Source organism: Hippocampus guttulatus, chromosome 19, assembly GCF_054856545.1.
Source record: "Hippocampus guttulatus isolate MCC_2025c chromosome 19, RoL_Hgut_1.0, whole genome shotgun sequence".
Classification (NCBI taxonomy): Eukaryota; Metazoa; Chordata; class Actinopteri; order Syngnathiformes; family Syngnathidae; genus Hippocampus; species Hippocampus guttulatus.
Genome location: NC_141279.1, coordinates 3733762 through 3751453, shown reverse-complemented (window position 1 = coordinate 3751453; position 17692 = coordinate 3733762). Strand labels below are relative to the sequence as shown.

Sequence of the window (17692 nt, the reverse complement as noted above, 5' to 3'; positions counted from 1 at the left end):
GTTGTTATGATTATGACATTTCTATTAATATAAGTGTTTTAATCAAAATATCAAGTAATGAAACATGGTAAAAGGGGGGGGGGGGTTCATCTTTTGAATAATGAGTTTTACGGTGAAACTTTTTTTAAATTCTCCTTTCGGTGGAAGTCCCTGGCAGGCCAGAGCCAGCCATCGAATCCGGACAGATTTAGTGGTTACACCGGAAGTATCTATACCCAGAAATATGTTTACCTTCTGGGCAGGGACCACCGGGCAAAGCGGGTGGATGAACGGCAGCCGGCTTTTTAAAAGCCACCGCACCCTTGGTTTTGTTTGGTTGCTTGTTTTGGAAGCGAATTAAGTCCTGGCGTGCTGGTATACGATTGGACATTGCTTGTTTACCTGTTTATCTTCCATTTTTAACAACATCTCGCTGCTCTCTCCGGTCGAGTGAGTTCGCTTCTTCCTGACGGTGTCTATGCTCAGGTGTCCGATTGCTCACAAGAGTTGTTGTCCATTATGTGTCATCTACAGCTGAGGACATTGATTTTTGTGGCGTGGGTGCTGGGTTACGTCGTCTTTCTGCACTCCGTCAGGATGATATGGACGGCTAAGTACGCGCGAGGTCCACTGACACGATCACTTTTAGTGAACATGGTGAGCGAAGGGGAAGGAACAGCGATGGAAACGCAGGAGGTAGGAATTCTTCTCATCTTTGGCATGAGAATACGACATAGCGCGGCGCAGAAAGGCACGCTCGGTTACCGCCGTTCGATTGTTACGGTGTTGAAGTGTTTATTTTTTTAATGTTGTGGACTAAGACGTAAGAATTTACTATTGGTGGCATGGGGGACGTATTTTTTTACATCCACCCTTCAGTTATGGGGTTAACGTTTGAAATCCAGGCTCTGGCTCTCCCCTCAGTTCTTTTGTTCTTTTCGGTGCAAAGTACTGAACGATGTGTGGTTTTCAAGAACTTGGATGTTACATTCTTCCTCTTCTCCCCCCGTAGTGGTACAAATGCTGCCCCGATCTGCTTGGGGAGTCTCTGCGACCACTGTTTGTTGAGAGTCATCTGGATTCAGGCACAAATGCTTTCCTCAAGCAAAGCATTGAGAAATCGAACTGGTTATTCACACAACTGTATCACTCCTTTGTTTCAAGTGTCCTTACCCCTCTGGTGTCACGCACTTCCATCAATGGGTGAGTCCATCCGTCCAAACACAGCGGTCCCATAAGTTCATGTGAAGTCACTTTTTGATCTGTGTTATCCTCCTGCTCAGGTTTCTGGGTCGTGGGTCCATGTTTGTGTTTTCCGCGGAGCAATTCCAGAAACTTCTCAAGGTCGGACCAGACTGGAAGGCAGAGAAACTCTTGGACCTTGGAGCTGGTGACGGTGCTGTAACAGAAATTATGAGAAGCCATTTCAGAGAAATTTATGCGACTGAGGTCTCGCCACCGATGAAATGGCACCTGCAGAGGAGGAATTTCAAGTAAGGATTTTGAGGTTTCTTCTTTTCAATCCAGTGGTCCTCAACCCGTCTCTGTTAAATTGACCAAGTGAATAGTACTGCATCTTGAAAAATGTATTTCTGTATTATGTGAACTTGTATAGGTCATCTCCATTAAAACAAATTGAGGATTATTTTAGTGGAGCGGAGATTTTTCTCTGTTCTAGCGCTAGTGGCCTTTAACATTTTGAACCATATTTATTCAGGGTTAATTTTAAAACACGCGGCGTAATTTGGTATGATGACAACAAAATGCACAAGTACCAAACCAACCTAAAATTGAGGCTTTTTGCCTCACTATACCTTGTTTTAAAAAAAATTGCATTTAGTGCTGCTGTTGTGTAAATGTGAGCCAATGCTGCTAATTAAAAAAATTACTCGATGCGCTCCATGCACAGATTGATGGGCATCGACGAGTGGCAGCGAAGTGGCCAGCAGTATGACGTCATCAGTTGTCTCAACTTGCTGGACCGCTGTGAGGATCCTCTCCATCTCCTGCGGGATATCAGGCGATCGCTCGTACCCAACACCGGACGCCTCGTTCTTGCTGCTGTTCTTCCTTTCCAACCCTACGTGGAAGTTGGTCAGTTAAAGGCAGGACAGATTACACTCGTACATTTTATTCAAACATCCACAGAACTTTTTCTGTTATCGTTTGTCCTGCAGTCCTCTTACAGAGAGATTTTTTTTTTCAACTTTTACCGAGTTGTTGCCAAGTAGGGAAATTCCATGTGATTTTTCTCAATCGATCATCCATTTCTGTTTTTCGCCAACTTTGCCCAATTTCTTGATAGGTGGGAGATGGCAGCGTCCCCAAGAGCACTTAAAAATCCAAGGCAAGACATGGGAGGAGCAAGTCACGAACCTGTCACATGACGTCTTCCGAAAATCAGGATTTGAGGTAGAGACTGTGACCCGCTTGCCATACCTCTGTGAAGGGGACATGTACAACGATTACTACGTTCTCGATGATGCCGTTTTTGTTCTTAAGGCGTCAAACGTGACTGAAGACTCTGGTCAGTGAAAAATGAATCTTTATTGATTTTGCCAAAATGAACTTTGAAAAGGTGGGTTAAAGTCAGCCAGAAGACTGACAAATATTTTTCTTGTTTTAAAAAAAAAAAGGGTTGGAAGCGCCGAAATTATGTTTACCAAACATTTTGTGTGACTGTGATACCTCGCCATTTTAAAACAGGTCACTTTATTCCCATACCTCAAAACGGTGTACGGTGTCGGGATGGTACAGTAAGAGCTACACATCGCTATACTGTACTGTATTATGTTCTTGTGTGAGAAGTGTTAAAATTGTTTCTTTCCATATCGATGTGAAAAAAATCTGATCTAAATGCACATTTATTGACATGGTTTAAATGACTGATTTTATACTGATTTACATGATGCGAGTTATAAAGGTTCCCTCAAGTGAAACTTTTTTTGAACTGGTTTAAAAAAAAAAAAGTAATCATTGAAATCTAATTAATTTACTCATCATGTACAGATTCAAAGATAAAACCAAATATAGATTAAACTTCAAAATGTGCCATTATTGCTTCTTTTTATGAATCCATAAAATAGCAAATAAGAAGGTACCGGTACCATTTTGTCGCTGTCGGGCGGAAACCCAGTCTGTCCAAATAAGATAAGATAAGAAAACCTTTATTAGTCTCGCAATGGAGAAATTCCCAATTCACAGCGGCAAAGTTATGAAAGGAAGAAAATATGGTCAATTTAATATTTTTTCAACAATTCGATGCTCTTGAAGTTTTATAAAACTCTGCCTCTAACCTCACTTGGCAGAGTCATTCGACTTAGGTGGCACCTAAAAATGGAAAGGAGCCACTTTAAAGATGCAAGAATTCCGCCCTACAGCAACAATTTGTTTGATCAACTTTTGGAAAATGTCGCATTTTTACACACTTTTTGTTTGCGTTGTCAAGGAACTGGTGCTACCAACCCCATGGGAACACAAAATTGAGTACATCCCTCACATTTTTTGGAAATATTTCATTTTTTTTTTTTTTTTTTTGTCGGATAACACTGAATTGTCATAATGGCGCAAATTAAGTGTGGTTTTTCGCTTCCATTTATGTGTCCACGAGGAATGAATAAATTCCGAGTTTTTCGTCTGGAATTAAACGCAACATGCGTGTGGATAAATTATAACTACGAAAACTCCTATTCTGATTGGTGGAGCCCGGAAGCGGATGCGATGTCCAATTGGCTGTTGTCTTGGTCACGTCCCCGAGCCACGTCGCGCAATACTCGCCATTTTCCCCTCAATCTTGGCGAGATACAATCACTTTATCCTCGTGGGGGGTTATCAAAAGCGATCTGGCCACACATATTTCGTTATTGAAGACTATTTTAGATCATCGCGGAGTCTTTGTTCCTGTCACATCTGCCGGAGCTCTCTGAAACATGAACATCTTCAGGCTAACCGGCGATCTGTCTCACCTAGCAGCCATCATCATCTTGCTGCTAAAAATCTGGAAAACCCGGTCTTGTGCCGGTAAGTCTTCATATCCCTTCATCAGAAACCTTTTAGCACTTGATAAAGTGCAGATAACTTCACGTCACATGTAATTACATCATTCGATGATGAGCGTATCTGTCGTATCACGCTTTGCAGCTAGTTGTAGCTAACCTGCAAATGTCGCTTGTCACAGGTGTGTCCTGTCGTGATGTATTTAACGACTAAGACATGTTTGGCAGCCCAATTGCTGCAAAATTAATTGCAGCATAATTTAGTGTGCGATTAATCAAAGAGTAGCTGTGGTTGGTTCATACATTTTCGTTCTGCAACTTTTGTTCGTACAACAGGCCCCTCGCTTTACATTAAAAGGTTTCAGTTCGGTTGTAAATGTACCGGTATTTTGACAAGAAAGCTGACAATGTTGTCTGATCACTGACTGACGGTACCTCAAACAGCACCTTCCACTCTTGTCAGAGTTGCTCGAGACGAATCAAGGCGAGACATTTCCATCATCACCGACAACAAAGAATCATTCGGGTGCATTTATGCTACGGATTTTTGGTCTCTTGTCAGGAATTTCCGGAAAGAGTCAGATCCTGTTTGCCTTGGTCTTCACCACTCGCTACTTGGACCTGCTCACATCCTTCATTTCCGTCTACAACACAACCATGAAGGTGGGACACGTTGCTACTCCTGATGTTTAAGTCATTGGTGTGTTCCTCAAAGATTTTCAACGTAGTTCTGAGGCTCTGCTGAGATGCTAAATTGGCATGCCTCTGTTGACAAGCAGTGGATGGGCATGACGTCTGCAGCTGATTGAACGCAGAGCAAGGAATGAGTGTTTCCCATTTTGTCTTTCAGATGATCTATATCGGATGTGCATATGCCACCCTGTACCTGATCTACATGAAGTTCAAAGCGACGTATGATGGAAACCACGACACGTTCCGAGTGGAGTTTCTCGTCGTTCCTATCAGTGGCCTCGCATTTCTCGTGAATCACGACTTCTCTCCGTTGGAGGTCAGACATTCCGCATGTTTGCATGCCCTCCCAAGATAGGAAAATTCAATTATTTTTTTTTAACCTCCTGCAGGATGTCCTGATATTGCTGTTGTAGATAGTGGAAACAATCCAGCTAAAATCTGAGGAAAAATATGCACCCAAAAATCCCAACTGTCATCATACATGACATTGGGAATGTCTCCATTGTGAGACAAATAAAGGTTTTCTTATCTTGCATGGGACATCTAATGAGACTCGTGAATTCACACCCTGGGTAAAAGCAAGTCCGCCGCTGTAACATCAAAATCTCCACATTAAAACGTAAAATTTGACTCATAAGATGACGGACGGCGGTCTTCCCGCTTTTGAGTGTGAGTCCGCTGCGCTGTCAACATAGCGTTCCCTTTCCTCTGTTCTGCTCCAGATCTTGTGGACTTTCTCCATTTATTTGGAGTCAGTGGCCATCCTGCCGCAGCTCTTTATGATCAGCAAGACGGGCGAGGCTGAGACCATCACCACACACTACTTGTTCTTCTTGGGCCTCTACAGAGCCTTATACCTCATCAACTGGATATGGAGGTTCTACTTTGAGGGATTCTTCGACATGATCGCCATTGTTGCAGGGGTGGTGCAAACCATCCTCTACTGCGACTTCTTCTACTTGTACGTCACAAAAGGCATGTGCCTTTTCATGGGGTCCACTGACAGATGTCTACACCAACCACGCTACTGTAGTGTAATGGTCTTTCTTCTTTCCTGTGTCTCATTTGTGCCCCACACTTTTAATCTCATTGTAGTGCTCAAAGGAAAGAAGCTAAGTTTGCCTGCTTAAGTGCCGAAAAGGAGCATATTGGTCGACTGAAGGAGGGGGACAGGCCGGGCGGAGGAGACGCAGCGGACACCTCGAAGCCCCCTCTCCACATCCACCACCACTCCCTCCTCCTCCCCTTCAGCCACAGTAAGATGCTTGAGACAGAGCAAGCAGGAGCGGCTGTCTGCATCGTCTACTGACCCAGCATCAGAATGTCTGCAGAAGCTCACCCCAGGATCATTATTATTATTTTTTCTGTCTGATGCATCTTGCATTAACTTTTTTTTGTATGACTTTGTATAAAGGACACCAAAGTGGTAAATATTTTCTACGTGAAAAGGAAAAGTTATCCAAAAATGTTTGGAAATTATTTTGCATTTACAATTCATTTGGCCTTGTATAATATTCAAACTCTTATAAGTGGGATATTATTCAGTTTGGGATTGTATGTATGTTCTAAATAAATGCACAATGCTTTTCTTTCACTTCTATTTTGAGAGGAAGACATTGCATCCTCCAAAGTTGGTGAAAAAATCTAAACCTTCAGTTTTAGCAGTAAACACACTTTTTTTAAACGTGATTTCTACATTCACAGTAAAAAAAAAAGGTAAAACAGCATGATTGGAATTTAGGAATGTACTATTGTTGAAGTGCTTACACAGTTGATCAGTATCTGCTATTAAACCATGTTGAATAGATTGCTTAATAAATATATTCAACACAGTATATTACAAATCCGGGGTAAACTTTCTCCAAACATCAATTCACTACTTATGTGTGTGCGTGCGCACGGTGGGTGCAGATATATATATATATATATATATATATATTCCTAATGAACAAGTAACAATGGTCACACTGTTGTGTATGCCGTAAGTGTAACTTTTAAAGCATTCTTTTGCTCTTACAGGTTCCTCTAGTTTACGCAGTCAATTCAAAACTTAAATTACCAGCTGTGTCCACGTGTTGGCAATTCATCACAAATAAAGATTATGAAATCGCTTGTCTTTCAGTTGTTACTACAGTATTACAAAGAGAACCACGCAGACGTAGGAAATGCTTTTATTACTGCGTAGTACACTTTTTTAGGGGGGGTGAACTTCATTATAAACCATTTACATTCACTGTTTTTAATGGATCACAAAGTCCATATTCAAGTTCCTCGAGAGTGACAAGGAAGCAATTCTGTCTCATGGTTAAGGGACCGTTACTATTTTCCAATAGACGTTTATGTATGTGATATTTACCCGTAATTATTACAATTTTGCAGGTTTTCAATGTTAATCTTCGTTTCAAAACTTTGGCACATGCGCAGTTAAGACGTTCTTACGATCATTTCCGAACTGGTCATTCCGTCTTCCGACCGGATCAAAATCATCTTAAAATTCATTTAAAAAATTATGACGTTGGCAACCAATTTAGTAGTTTACGAATGATGTTCTTTTGAGCGTGAAATATAGCGGGGTCTGTTTCTGAGAAGTGGAATTATTGCGGATACTGCGAAATGCAAGTCGGACACAAAATACCGTCGGACAAAGCTCACTCGAATGTCGACCGCTCGTTGAGTCGCTGTTGTTTAACGATTAGAGAATTATTTATACTATAAATGCCTACCGCAATATACAAATATTCTAAAAATTTCGACTATTGTCAGCACATATGATGACAACTTTACTCGCTACCTTAAATTTTAAACACGAACATGTAGAGTTGAAGCGAAATTGAAATAGTCGCCGCATTTACTGTCTGTACTCGAAGGGAAATAAATATGAATACAGGTACAGTCGTTTTAAAAGTGTGCACTTGAGTTAATATACTTACTGGGTAGGTGTATGGTTATCTAATGCGATCGGAAAATGAACCTCTTCATCTTTCATTTAGGTGTGCAACTTCCATTGTCTGCTTTGCGCCTCCTGGTCTCACCAGTTAAGATCGTCTCTGCTGCAATCTGGCAAATCATCGAGCATCGAGTTGTGGCTGATTATGGCATGCTCGAGGATTTTGTTTCCATGGTGACAGACGTTGTGCCAGAGTTGATGACCAAATGTCAGCGGACCCAACTCGTCCTGGGCCTCAGAGCACAGGTTAGGTGGTCAGTCCAAAATTAGCACGCAAGCGCTTACGAATGTACTCATAGTAAAAGTTAAATCCTAAAATTTCATGTCATTCCTTCTGATTCTAGCTGATCCTGGAGTTATGTCGTTTCAAAGGTGAGGCTCATTCCAGTGATGTAGAGCAACACCTGGATAGGATGAACACCCTTGTCAAGGTATTCAATTTTGCAGGAGTTTGAGGTCACCTCATTTGAACATCACAGAACATATCCTACGCTTTATGGAATGGTTGCACGCTTTTCATCTGCTGCTCATGAGATTTCACAATATTTTGCAGACCTGTGCTGTAAACGACCATGTTAATCCATGCTCAAGTTTTGTGGCTTTTGTGAAACACTTGCTGAACAATCCTGCTGAGAAGGAACACTTTTTCACTGTAAGTGCGAGTGCGACAAACCTGACGAAACACTTGGGGTTAAAGCCCTCGAAAGAAAAAAAAAATGTTTAATGCGTGGCAAACTTTAATTTATGACTGGTGGCGATAAACAGGGGTTCACTGGATTTGTTTTCCTTGTAGGAGGTTTTTCCCAAGGAGTTTGGCCCATCATACGATAAGGCTCTTAAGTCCCTGATGGAGCTCTTTCTTTCCAGACTTGAGACATTTCTCCCCGGGCAAACCTTCCAACAGGTACACACAAGAAAAATAACATTACAAAGACATTCGTTACATTCACTATTTGCTTTCCTGTAGGTTTCCACCACGTGTGGTGAGGTGTCCTCTGTTCTGGGCGACTGCTTGAAGACCATGCGGAGCTGTGATGCGCTCAGAACTCTGCTTCGGTATCACAAGTCCCGCAACCTTTTTGGACACAATGGCAAGTCTTTTGCAGTTTCCTTGATTTGATTTGATTTGATTTGATTTTGCAATTTGGGAACAGCTTCTCCCATCCACTGAGGCACGTGGTGTCTTATTTTCAGCTTGAAGTTACCAGATGCAGTTTCTTGTCTTCGTAAAGGGTTATACTGTACATTTTCAGGCTGAATATACACCAGATGTTTTGTGTGCTGACCTTCGAATCGAATAATGAATTGAGCACCAAAATTTTTATAATTTTGTCCCTTGACAGATATTTACTCGGATGACACCTACATCGTGTCTGCTCTCAAGTGTGCTGCAGTCAAAGATATGTTCTTGCAGGAGACTCCTGCATCTTCTCCACACAAAGAAGCTAAAACAACCACCAAAGGGAATCGGGGCATGGTAGCGCTCGATGAAGCTCCTGGAATGGTTGAGTGTGCTTCTAAAGAAATCCCAAATAATGAAGAAAATGTCGAAAGTCAAATGAGAACGGAAAGCTGCGTTGAAGGGAAAACACTTGATGGGTCTTTACAGTCTGGACCAAGGACGAAAACGATGTTGGCGGAAGAGAACAAAGTTGGGCTTGGCGGTAAAGAGAAGCTCCCGGTTAAGGAATCTGTTTCTAGTCTGATGAAAACATCGATTGCGATACCTTCGGATTACTCTGACATTGAAGACAATGGAAGCGAAGCATCTTCCTGGTCTTTCTACTCAGATGAGGACTCTAGCGGTAGTCCTAGTCCGTGGTCCGGATGCTCTGGTGAGGATGTGACCTCTGTCGGGTCATCTCCAAATGTCTTAACTAAGGTCACTCCCGTCAGAAATGAAGACAAACTATCAGCGGCTTGCAGCACGAAGCGTCTCGCCAGCCAAAACAGCGCTCCTCCAAAAAAATCCCGTCAAGTCAAGTGCTTCATCTGCAACGAGCGAGTGAGCACCAACCTGAAAACTCACTTGAGAACCCACTTTCCAGACGGTCAATACACCTGCCCGCAATGCAACAGCAGGTTTAAACTCTTCTCATCTCTGAAGACGCATTTGGTCAAAAAATGCTACGAGCACGCTCAGCAGCGGGCGGAACCTGGGCCGGATCAGGATCTTTATAAATGCGACGACTGCGAAAAGGCCTTCAAGCATAGCCGGTCACTGGAGGCCCACAAACAGACCCATGCCGAACTCTACTGCGGCGTGTGCAGGAAAGTCTTAAAGGACGCCGCGTCGTTGGAACGACATAAGGCCTCCCACACCGAGTTTCGGTGTACTCGCTGCGAGCAGACCTTCACTCTTTTTAAGCCCTTGCGCAGACATTATCAATATTTCCACAAGATTAGCAGACCCTTTAAGTGCATCTGCTGCTCCAAAACATTCTCCAGGCTTGAGCATTTAATCAGACACGAATGGAGGGACACCAATCAGCTGCCGTTAAAGTGCAATATTTGCGCCATGGGATTTCGAAGCGATTACGATCTGGTTTCGCATCAAAGGGTTCACACAAAGGAGAAACCCTACCTCTGCGGAGAGTGCGGGAAAACCTTCTCCCAGAAGCCCAATCTGCTGCGGCACCATCGCTTCATCCACAGCGAGCATAAAGACGAAAAGAAATACTTTTGCGCCGAGTGTCAGACGTCCTTTAAAGAGAAAGGGGCTCTGCTACAGCACCAGAAACGCAAACACCTCGACAAAGTCAAACGCCGCTGTCTGTGCCCGTACTGCGGGAAGTCGTTCTCGGCGTCATCCATCGCTCGGCATAAGTTGATCCACACCGGAGAGCGACCTTTAAAATGCAACGCTCCCGATTGCGACAAGACCTTCTTGACGGCCACCGAGCGGAAGAAGCACTTTCTCATGCACCACTCGACCGAACGACCGTTCAAATGTGATATTTGCGGAAAGGGCTTCATCACAGTCGGGATACGGAACGAGCACGTGAAGCTACATTCGGGCAAGAAGCCGTTTGTATGCGACATTTGCATCAAGGGTTTCTCAAAGCGCCACGCCTTGAATAGACACAAGAAACTTGTGCATGATGTTCCAAGTTAGGACCCCCTTCCATTTACGAGTTCTGGTCCTTGCGTAGCCAAATTTGAACACAAGTTGAGACGTGTCGTAGTCTTGCCACTAACACGGGGATGCTAAAAGCTAATTAATGACTCCAAAGGGCTATTCTTCTTCAGTCGAATCTAGTTATAATTCATCAATCCAAAATGGGTCTGAAGATGACAGAGACAAATTTAACCGTTTCAGCGACAGCTTTTATCATGTGAGCGGGTGACGGGGTGCATGAAAGGCTGAAGTTATTGAACAACAATTTTGCATCGGTATTTGTGAGATAAAGGTGTGGTGTTAATGAATTTGCCAGTTTCATCTGCTTTTTTTTTCTCTCTCATATATTGTATATTATACTGAAAACGCTGTCGCTAAACAAATACCATTTCGGTTTGGATGCAATGAGCTTTGTTTCTTCCATATTTAAACCTTTTTTTCTAATATTTCTCTTCAGTTACCGGTGTACAGAAAACTGAGTACCTGTTCACAAAATGGCCTACAAGCACACCCCTAGGTGCAGCGATATGAAGTTGTTGGATACATGGTTGCTGATGCCCTTGTCACTTGATTTGAGAATATTTGGCCATGAACAACACGGGGTGGGACTAGATAAGTTTTTTTTTTACTTCTTCCTACTCCCTTGAACATAACCGGTACCTTACTTTCTGTCAAATTATTACTGTATATGTTTTATATTCAATAAACAAACGAAACAAATTAGCAATGCATCATGTTCCTTTTTGTTTCCAATGTAAAAAAGAAGGCTTCCGTCTTTTGCAGAGCTGTTCATTTTCTTGACTCACTGTCACCTTTAATTTTTTCATTTCTCTTAAATAGAATCAGTGATGTATAAATTACATGATTCATTGTTGCTACCCTTGAACCGATTCTAGGTTAAAAAACAAAAGTTGAACTAGTAGCTTGAGTCCTTCTGAGTGGTAGGCGAGTTACATCCGGATTTGAAACACTTCCAGCTATCGTCCAAATTAACTGGTTGCTGAACAAAGAAATGAACTCGTGATTAAATATTGTTTTAAGGGAGTTTCTTCAACAAACATCTTGGAGCCTTGAACTTTTGTTCATTTGACACCTTTAGCAAAGCTGCAATATGGCAATAATTGATTCACTAGTGACAAGCACCAAAGTGTGGAAATTATTCTTATCCAGGCCAAATTGTAGGTAGTTAGGGTCCATTTATTTAATTGTGCTTTTAAAAAAATATTCTGCAGTAGCATCTGTAGTTATAGAAGCTGAACGCTCTTTAAACACGAGACAAGTCGGGGTTTTTTGTCGGAAATTGAAAAATACTACAAGCGCCCCCCACTTCCGAAAATCGACATTGCGTAATCGTGAAACCATATTTGACAATTTGCGTAGGAAGTGGAACTAATAATTCGAAGAGTAATCCGCCGGAATATTATTCCGAACGGAACGCAAAGGCAGCCGTTGACGCACAAAGCTCCGTTTCCTATGGTGTGTTTAGATGTCTGCTGTTTAAAAAGAATCTTGGAGGAAGACTGTTGACACACAGATGCACATTCGCCCCACCGCGGTGTAATGTGAATATATTAGGATGGATGAAGGTTCCTCCGAACAACCCGGTGAGTAAAAACTGGGCGGATTAGTTTAGCTAGGCCTCAACGCAGTTGGACGCGCGGGAATAGCATTGCTAACTCATGTCGGATCCGAGTTTGTTGGTAAAATTACTTTCGTTGCTGGGCGGAAACCATTTTATTTACGTTACTTAAATTGCTTGTCGCTGACTTGATGCAGCGTTTGCTTCAGAATATGTGCTAATTTTTGTGAATTTAGATTCCGTCTTCCGCTCCCTTAGCAGTCACAAGCTAAGATTAGCACCCGATGTACGCTGGTTCCAAGTCGAACAAATAATAAGATTTACCACTGCTATTTGTAGTTAAAGTAAGCATTTGTGCAGAAATGCGTTTATCATTCTTGTCTAATTAAATCGCGATCGAATTGCGCTCTGCAGTAAGGAACGGCTAGTATGTATGGGTTAATGCGTCAATTGAGATGAAAGCTAACGTTTTTTTATGAATGTAGACATCCTCTCAGGTTTCCTTACACTGTATATGTGGAAAAACGGTTTTTCCCCTATCTGGTCTGAGTTGCTCTGTTCCCAGACGATGTATAAATATTGACTGTCTCTATAAAATGTACTTAATAGTTACGATTTGTTTCGTCACATTTGAACCACTTGGCAAAATGTATACTTAAAGTACGTGTTTGTCAATGTCAATGTCCTGATATAACATGTCCATGATATAGTTGTACATTTCTCTCCACGTTCAGGTCCCTCTCTCCCCCTCCCCACTCTGCGCCTCCTGGTTTCACCGATTCGTCTGATCTCTGCAGCCATCTGGCAGACAATAGATCACAAGATTGTATCGGATTATGGACTGCTTGAGGAGTTTGTATTTATGGTTACTGAAATTGTTCCTCAACTCCTTTCGACCAGGCAACGTGCGGAACTAATTTTGGGTCTTCGAGCACGGGTAAGAGAACTTTCTGAACTCTATCTCAGTCATACCTCCATCTGTTGAGCAAATTTGTGAATGCAAAATGTGGCTAAAATTATATTGAGCAAGTGGTCATTATATTGTGACCATGTAAGTAAATTTACCTTGTTAAAAAAAATGCAGTATCGTAATCTTCAATTATTCAAGTATGATTTTTCTCTTTATGTCTGCAGCTCATCCTGGAGCTGTGCCGCTCTGAGGAGACTGCCAACATCCAAACCATCCAGCCACATCTCGATCGTATGCAAAACCTTCAATCGCTTTGGAAAGTAGAGGTGAGTGGCATGGTAAACCATTTTGAAACTCTCCTTGTTTATAGTTGTCAAATTTTCGCTGACCTTTCTCTATTTTGACCTTTTTTTTCCCTTCAGATTGATAATGCAAAACCAGACATTTCAGACTCTCATTTTATGAGCCTTGTGCGGAATTTGCTGAGAAATTGTGTCGAGAGAGAGAACTTTTTTCAAGTAAGTTTGTTTTTCACCTGAATGGCACCAAAATGTATTTGCACCTTGCAGTCATGTTGCTAACGCCCTGCTAATTTCACACCAATTTCATATACCTTGACCGTGATGCATGAGACTGTTTGCTTTGCCTGGCGATCTCAGAAGCAAAGATGAATTTCCTGTGTGCAGGATGTTTTTCCTGAAGATTTTGGTCCCACGTACGACAAAGCAATCCAGACATTGATGTGGCTCTTTCTGTCCCGGCTCGAAAAGCTTATTCCAACTCAGTCTCTCCAGCAGGTAGGTCGCACCACACCCAAGTTTGTAAAATCCTGTTATATTCCATGATCTGGAATATGAACATCAGTGCCGCAGCTAGCCATCATTGGCTTTTAAATTGTAAACACAGGTTAGTTCCCATTTTGCTTCTCTTTGTTAGATCGCATCATTGCTAAGTGATTCCTCTTCAGTTCTGAGAGAGTGCTTGGAGTCTTACACCATGTCTCAGGGGCTCAAAACCGCGTTGGACGCTCACAAAGACCTCAGCCAGTTGGAGGATGTTGGTAAGCATTGAGCATCCCGTCTTAAAAGCTTTTCAATGCATATCCTGGGGAAAAAACTGTCATGAAGTGGGGGCGGGGGGTCCTTTTAATTTTTGTACCCCGAACTGGATTGAAAGTTTATTGTGAGCAAATGTGGGCTGATTAGATAAATGTTAATCGAGTCCTCTCTTTATTTCTAGAATCTTGTGAGGTCGATAGTGGCATCTTGTCCGCTCTATGTCTTCCTCCTGCGGAAAGAGATGCCGTGCTCAATCAGCCAGCGGCAACGGATCCGGAGACTAGCGCGGTCTATACAGACTGCACAGAGATGGAGGTCGAAGCTGGCGATAAAATGCCACTTTCAGAGGAAAGCGTCCAAAAACCGTGGTTCGGAATTGATCAGGAAGAGAAGCCAGACGTCGGCGCGGGGGCCGCTCAGGAAGGAACGGGTGCGGATCATAGTGTAATGGAAGCGCACCATGACAACCTATCGGAAACCCTAATCATAGGGGAGGATGGCAAGGTGACGGTACTCGACAGCTTAGTGAAAACGCCGAACAGACGCGGGAGGAAAAAGAAGCGTCTCGACGATGAAGATTTTCAAATGCCGGCGGCCGCGCGGGATCCGGACTTTGACGTGCTGAAAAGACCGGTGCGAAAGAATCGCGGACTCAAGATGAAGCGGCTCCTGTCGCAGTGGCGAAAATCCGGAAGGTCGCCAGCCGCCGACAGCAGTCCAAAAAGGTTTTCGAGCTCTCTCGTCTCGGCCAAAGGCGATGACTTGGATGACAGAACGTGCGGCGTGTGCGGCAAAGTGGTGAGCCATGCCAGATTCTTGGAGCGTCACATGAGTCAACACGGCGAAGAGTTGACTTACTCCTGCACGGTGTGTCAAAGAAATTTCAAGAACTTCCGCTGGCTGCAGCAGCATAAATGCCAAGGTGTGACGACCGAGACGGAAGCCCAGAAAGAGAACGCGGACGGAGAAGACGATAAATCCGCTATCCTCATTTGCGAGCCGGGCAACGAAGCCGCGCCGACGGACAGCACCGCAGACGACCCCGATTACGCACCCGCTGGAGGAAAGCGGACCACCAAGGAGCTGGGACACAAGAGCCCAGACGACACTAAAACCATCCTGGACGGTCCATTCTATTGTCCCCACTGCAGCGCCGAGTTCAAGTGCAAGCAGACCTTTCGCTTTCATTTAAGAAACATCTGCTACAACGAGCAACAGGTGGATCCCGATCAACCCGAAGACATCCGGCATTGTTTCCGCTGCAACGAATGCGACAAGGCCTTCAAGTACAAGTCCACCTTGGATTCGCACAAGCAAACGCACAACCCGCTGTACTGCGAGGTTTGCATGAAGCTGGTGCGCGATTCAGAAGCGCTGGCCATGCATAAAGAGTCGCACACGCCGTTCCAGTGCAACCAGTGCGAGGATAGCTTCCCCGTGTTCAAGGCGCTGCACAAGCACTACATCGACGTCCACAATCCCGCCGAGCCTTTTACGTGCACCCACTGCCAGATGACGTTTGTCAGTTTGAAGCGTTTCATCCGACACGAATGGAAACACACCGGCTACCAGCCCTTTCAGTGCCCCCATTGCTCCAAACGATTCCGATCGTACTCGGACCTGGTGGAGCACCAGAAAAAACACACTAAGGCCTATCCCTTCCTCTGCTGGGAGTGCGGCAAGAAATTCCGTCACGGCGTCACCCTGACGAGGCACGTCGAGCGCGTGCATCAGTCGGGCGAACTGCTCAGCGATAAAGCGTTGCCGACGTTTGCCTGCGGCCAGTGCGAGAAGAGCTTCACCTCCAGGAGATGCCTCCTCAAACACGACAACTTCCATCACAAAGGCATGCGCTTCCCGTGCGAGCATTGCGGAAAGGGATTCTTCGGTAAAGACGCGCTGGTGAGGCACACTTTGATCCACACGGGCGAAAGGCCTTTCAAATGCGACGACTGCGACAAGTCTTTCCGTTCCTCGGCTGAACTGAAAATCCATCGCAGGTACCATACAGGGGAAAGGCCGTTTAAGTGTAGCATCTGCGATAAAGGTTTTGTCCAGTCCTGTTTTCTCACGCTACACATGCGAACCCACACCGGAGAGAGACCCTATGTTTGTGCGATCTGTAACAAAGCCTTTTCCAGTTTACACGGCCTAAAAAGACATCGCAGGCTTGTCCATGCATAGTTGACGCAAACTTGGGTTCCGCCTGATTAAAAATAGGACGTGGCTATGACAGCCTTTGTGGCTCCAAACGTTGTTTATTGTGAATATTTGAGGCACAGAGACAAAAGTGAAGTTGGGGGATTGGAACTAAATGAACGGGAAACGGGGTGACTAGTCCTTCCTCTGTGATTGTCACAACGTCGCTTGTAAAGAACTCATGAAAGTGTAAATTGCTTAAATAATGTAACTGTATTTTTTACAGAAACGTTTGCTGTAGTTCTACATATGGTTAATATGTGCAAATGATAAAACAATAACTTCTTTGGGAATAAATTCAGCTTTCTTCAACGAATCGAACTTTATTTCTGTTGGTTATTGACGACTGTATTTGCACTTCACACCATGCCAGTGTTTTTTTTTTTTCTCAAAAGCGAACCCCCCCGCCCCTCCCAAAAACAAACTAGAATATTGGATCCAAGGTCATACAGCAAAACGGCAGACATTTAGCATGCATATATATTTTTTAAACAGACTTCGATATAAGAAGTGAGAATCTTACTCCTTTGTGTGCATTGATCTGTTATGTCTCAGGACTAAAACTATGCAGAGGTGTTAAACAAGTACAAACAAACAAGAAATAACCTTCATATTTCTCTATTAATTTCATGCATCGACCACAGATGAGCATTTTTGTGTTTTGATTACAGTATCCATTTCACTTGATTACAGTACCTTGTGAACAAGTTTACCTGCTGCATCTATTAACATTTCCAATATGTTACAGTTTGTCCAAGTTCCTCCCTCAGTCAACATTTAACCAGCCGCTGCCAATAAATGTTAGGCATGCTCAAAATCTGCGGATGGTGGAGAAAAACTGGCCTTTTAAGTCAACGTAAAAAGTCTTCTAAGGCAATTACTGTATATTGATTATAACTTACAAGCCAATTGAGTTGTTTATCCATATTGCGTTAACGCTAAAATGTGAGGGAATGCGCAAGAAAGCCTGTTTCTGCGGACAAGCGCAAAAGACTGGATCCTGTACAACCTCGCTGGCCAGCTGTTTCCCTTTAGGTAGTGACAAGTTGCAGTTGAGGTCCCCAAGGCAGTGTTCTGGCAACTTTCCTCTTCTTGAAATTCTGGTTCATGCATTGCATGATGGAGATGTGTTGAAAACAGGCAAGTACTCACACTGTGCTTCAGGATGCTGAAATACAAGTAAAAGTACTGATTCAACACCTGTAACTGTAAGT

General features: G+C 43.5%; 4 protein-coding genes across 9 annotated transcripts; all 4 read left to right on the top strand.

Moving 5' to 3' along the window:
* Positions 1–206: 206 nt before the first annotated feature.
* Positions 207–2861, top strand: mettl9 (methyltransferase 9, His-X-His N1-histidine). Of its 3 annotated transcripts, XM_086137781.1 has the most exons (6): positions 207–429; positions 514–675; positions 992–1182; positions 1263–1472; positions 1889–2073; positions 2285–2861. In XM_086137781.1, exons 2-6 carry the CDS (start codon positions 577–579, stop codon positions 2512–2514), a joined length of 915 nt encoding a protein of 304 aa, XP_085993907.1. In that variant the 5' UTR covers positions 207–429; positions 514–576; the 3' UTR covers positions 2515–2861. The 3 variants fall into 3 exon arrangements, with proteins under 3 accessions (XP_085993907.1, XP_085993906.1, XP_085993908.1); XM_086137780.1 differs by having other exon boundaries at positions 207–675; XM_086137782.1 differs by having other exon boundaries at positions 207–675; positions 1889–2084; positions 2285–2468.
* Positions 2862–3738: 877 nt separating this feature from the next.
* Positions 3739–6779, top strand: LOC147189594 (ER lumen protein-retaining receptor 2). Of its 2 annotated transcripts, none has more exons than XM_086137783.1 (5): positions 3739–3999; positions 4537–4637; positions 4825–4983; positions 5390–5628; positions 5763–6779. In XM_086137783.1, the coding sequence occupies exons 1-5, from the start codon at positions 3909–3911 to the stop codon at positions 5974–5976; spliced, it is 804 nt and encodes a 267-aa protein (XP_085993909.1). In that variant the 5' UTR covers positions 3739–3908; the 3' UTR covers positions 5977–6779. The 2 variants fall into 2 exon arrangements, with proteins under 2 accessions (XP_085993909.1, XP_085993910.1); XM_086137784.1 differs by having other exon boundaries at positions 5390–5642; positions 5763–5945.
* Positions 6780–7151: 372 nt separating this feature from the next.
* LOC147189593 (uncharacterized) lies at positions 7152–11455 on the top strand. Of its 2 annotated transcripts, XM_086099401.1 has the most exons (7): positions 7152–7554; positions 7658–7860; positions 7959–8045; positions 8168–8266; positions 8408–8518; positions 8582–8705; positions 8958–11455. In XM_086099401.1, the coding sequence occupies exons 1-7, from the start codon at positions 7545–7547 to the stop codon at positions 10727–10729; spliced, it is 2406 nt and encodes an 801-aa protein (XP_085955527.1). In that variant the 5' UTR covers positions 7152–7544; the 3' UTR covers positions 10730–11455. The 2 variants fall into 2 exon arrangements, with proteins under 2 accessions (XP_085955527.1, XP_085955526.1); XM_086099400.1 differs by having other exon boundaries at positions 7152–7860.
* A 712-nt stretch (positions 11456–12167) lies between these two features.
* Positions 12168–16794, top strand: LOC147189592 (uncharacterized). Of its 2 annotated transcripts, none has more exons than XM_086099373.1 (7): positions 12168–12336; positions 13046–13248; positions 13446–13547; positions 13644–13739; positions 13908–14018; positions 14158–14281; positions 14461–16794. In XM_086099373.1, the coding sequence occupies exons 1-7, from the start codon at positions 12309–12311 to the stop codon at positions 16461–16463; spliced, it is 2667 nt and encodes an 888-aa protein (XP_085955499.1). In that variant the 5' UTR covers positions 12168–12308; the 3' UTR covers positions 16464–16794. The 2 variants fall into 2 exon arrangements, with proteins under 2 accessions (XP_085955499.1, XP_085955500.1); XM_086099374.1 differs by lacking the exon at positions 12168–12336 and having other exon boundaries at positions 13046–13137; positions 13212–13248.
* Positions 16795–17692: the final 898 nt, after the last annotated feature.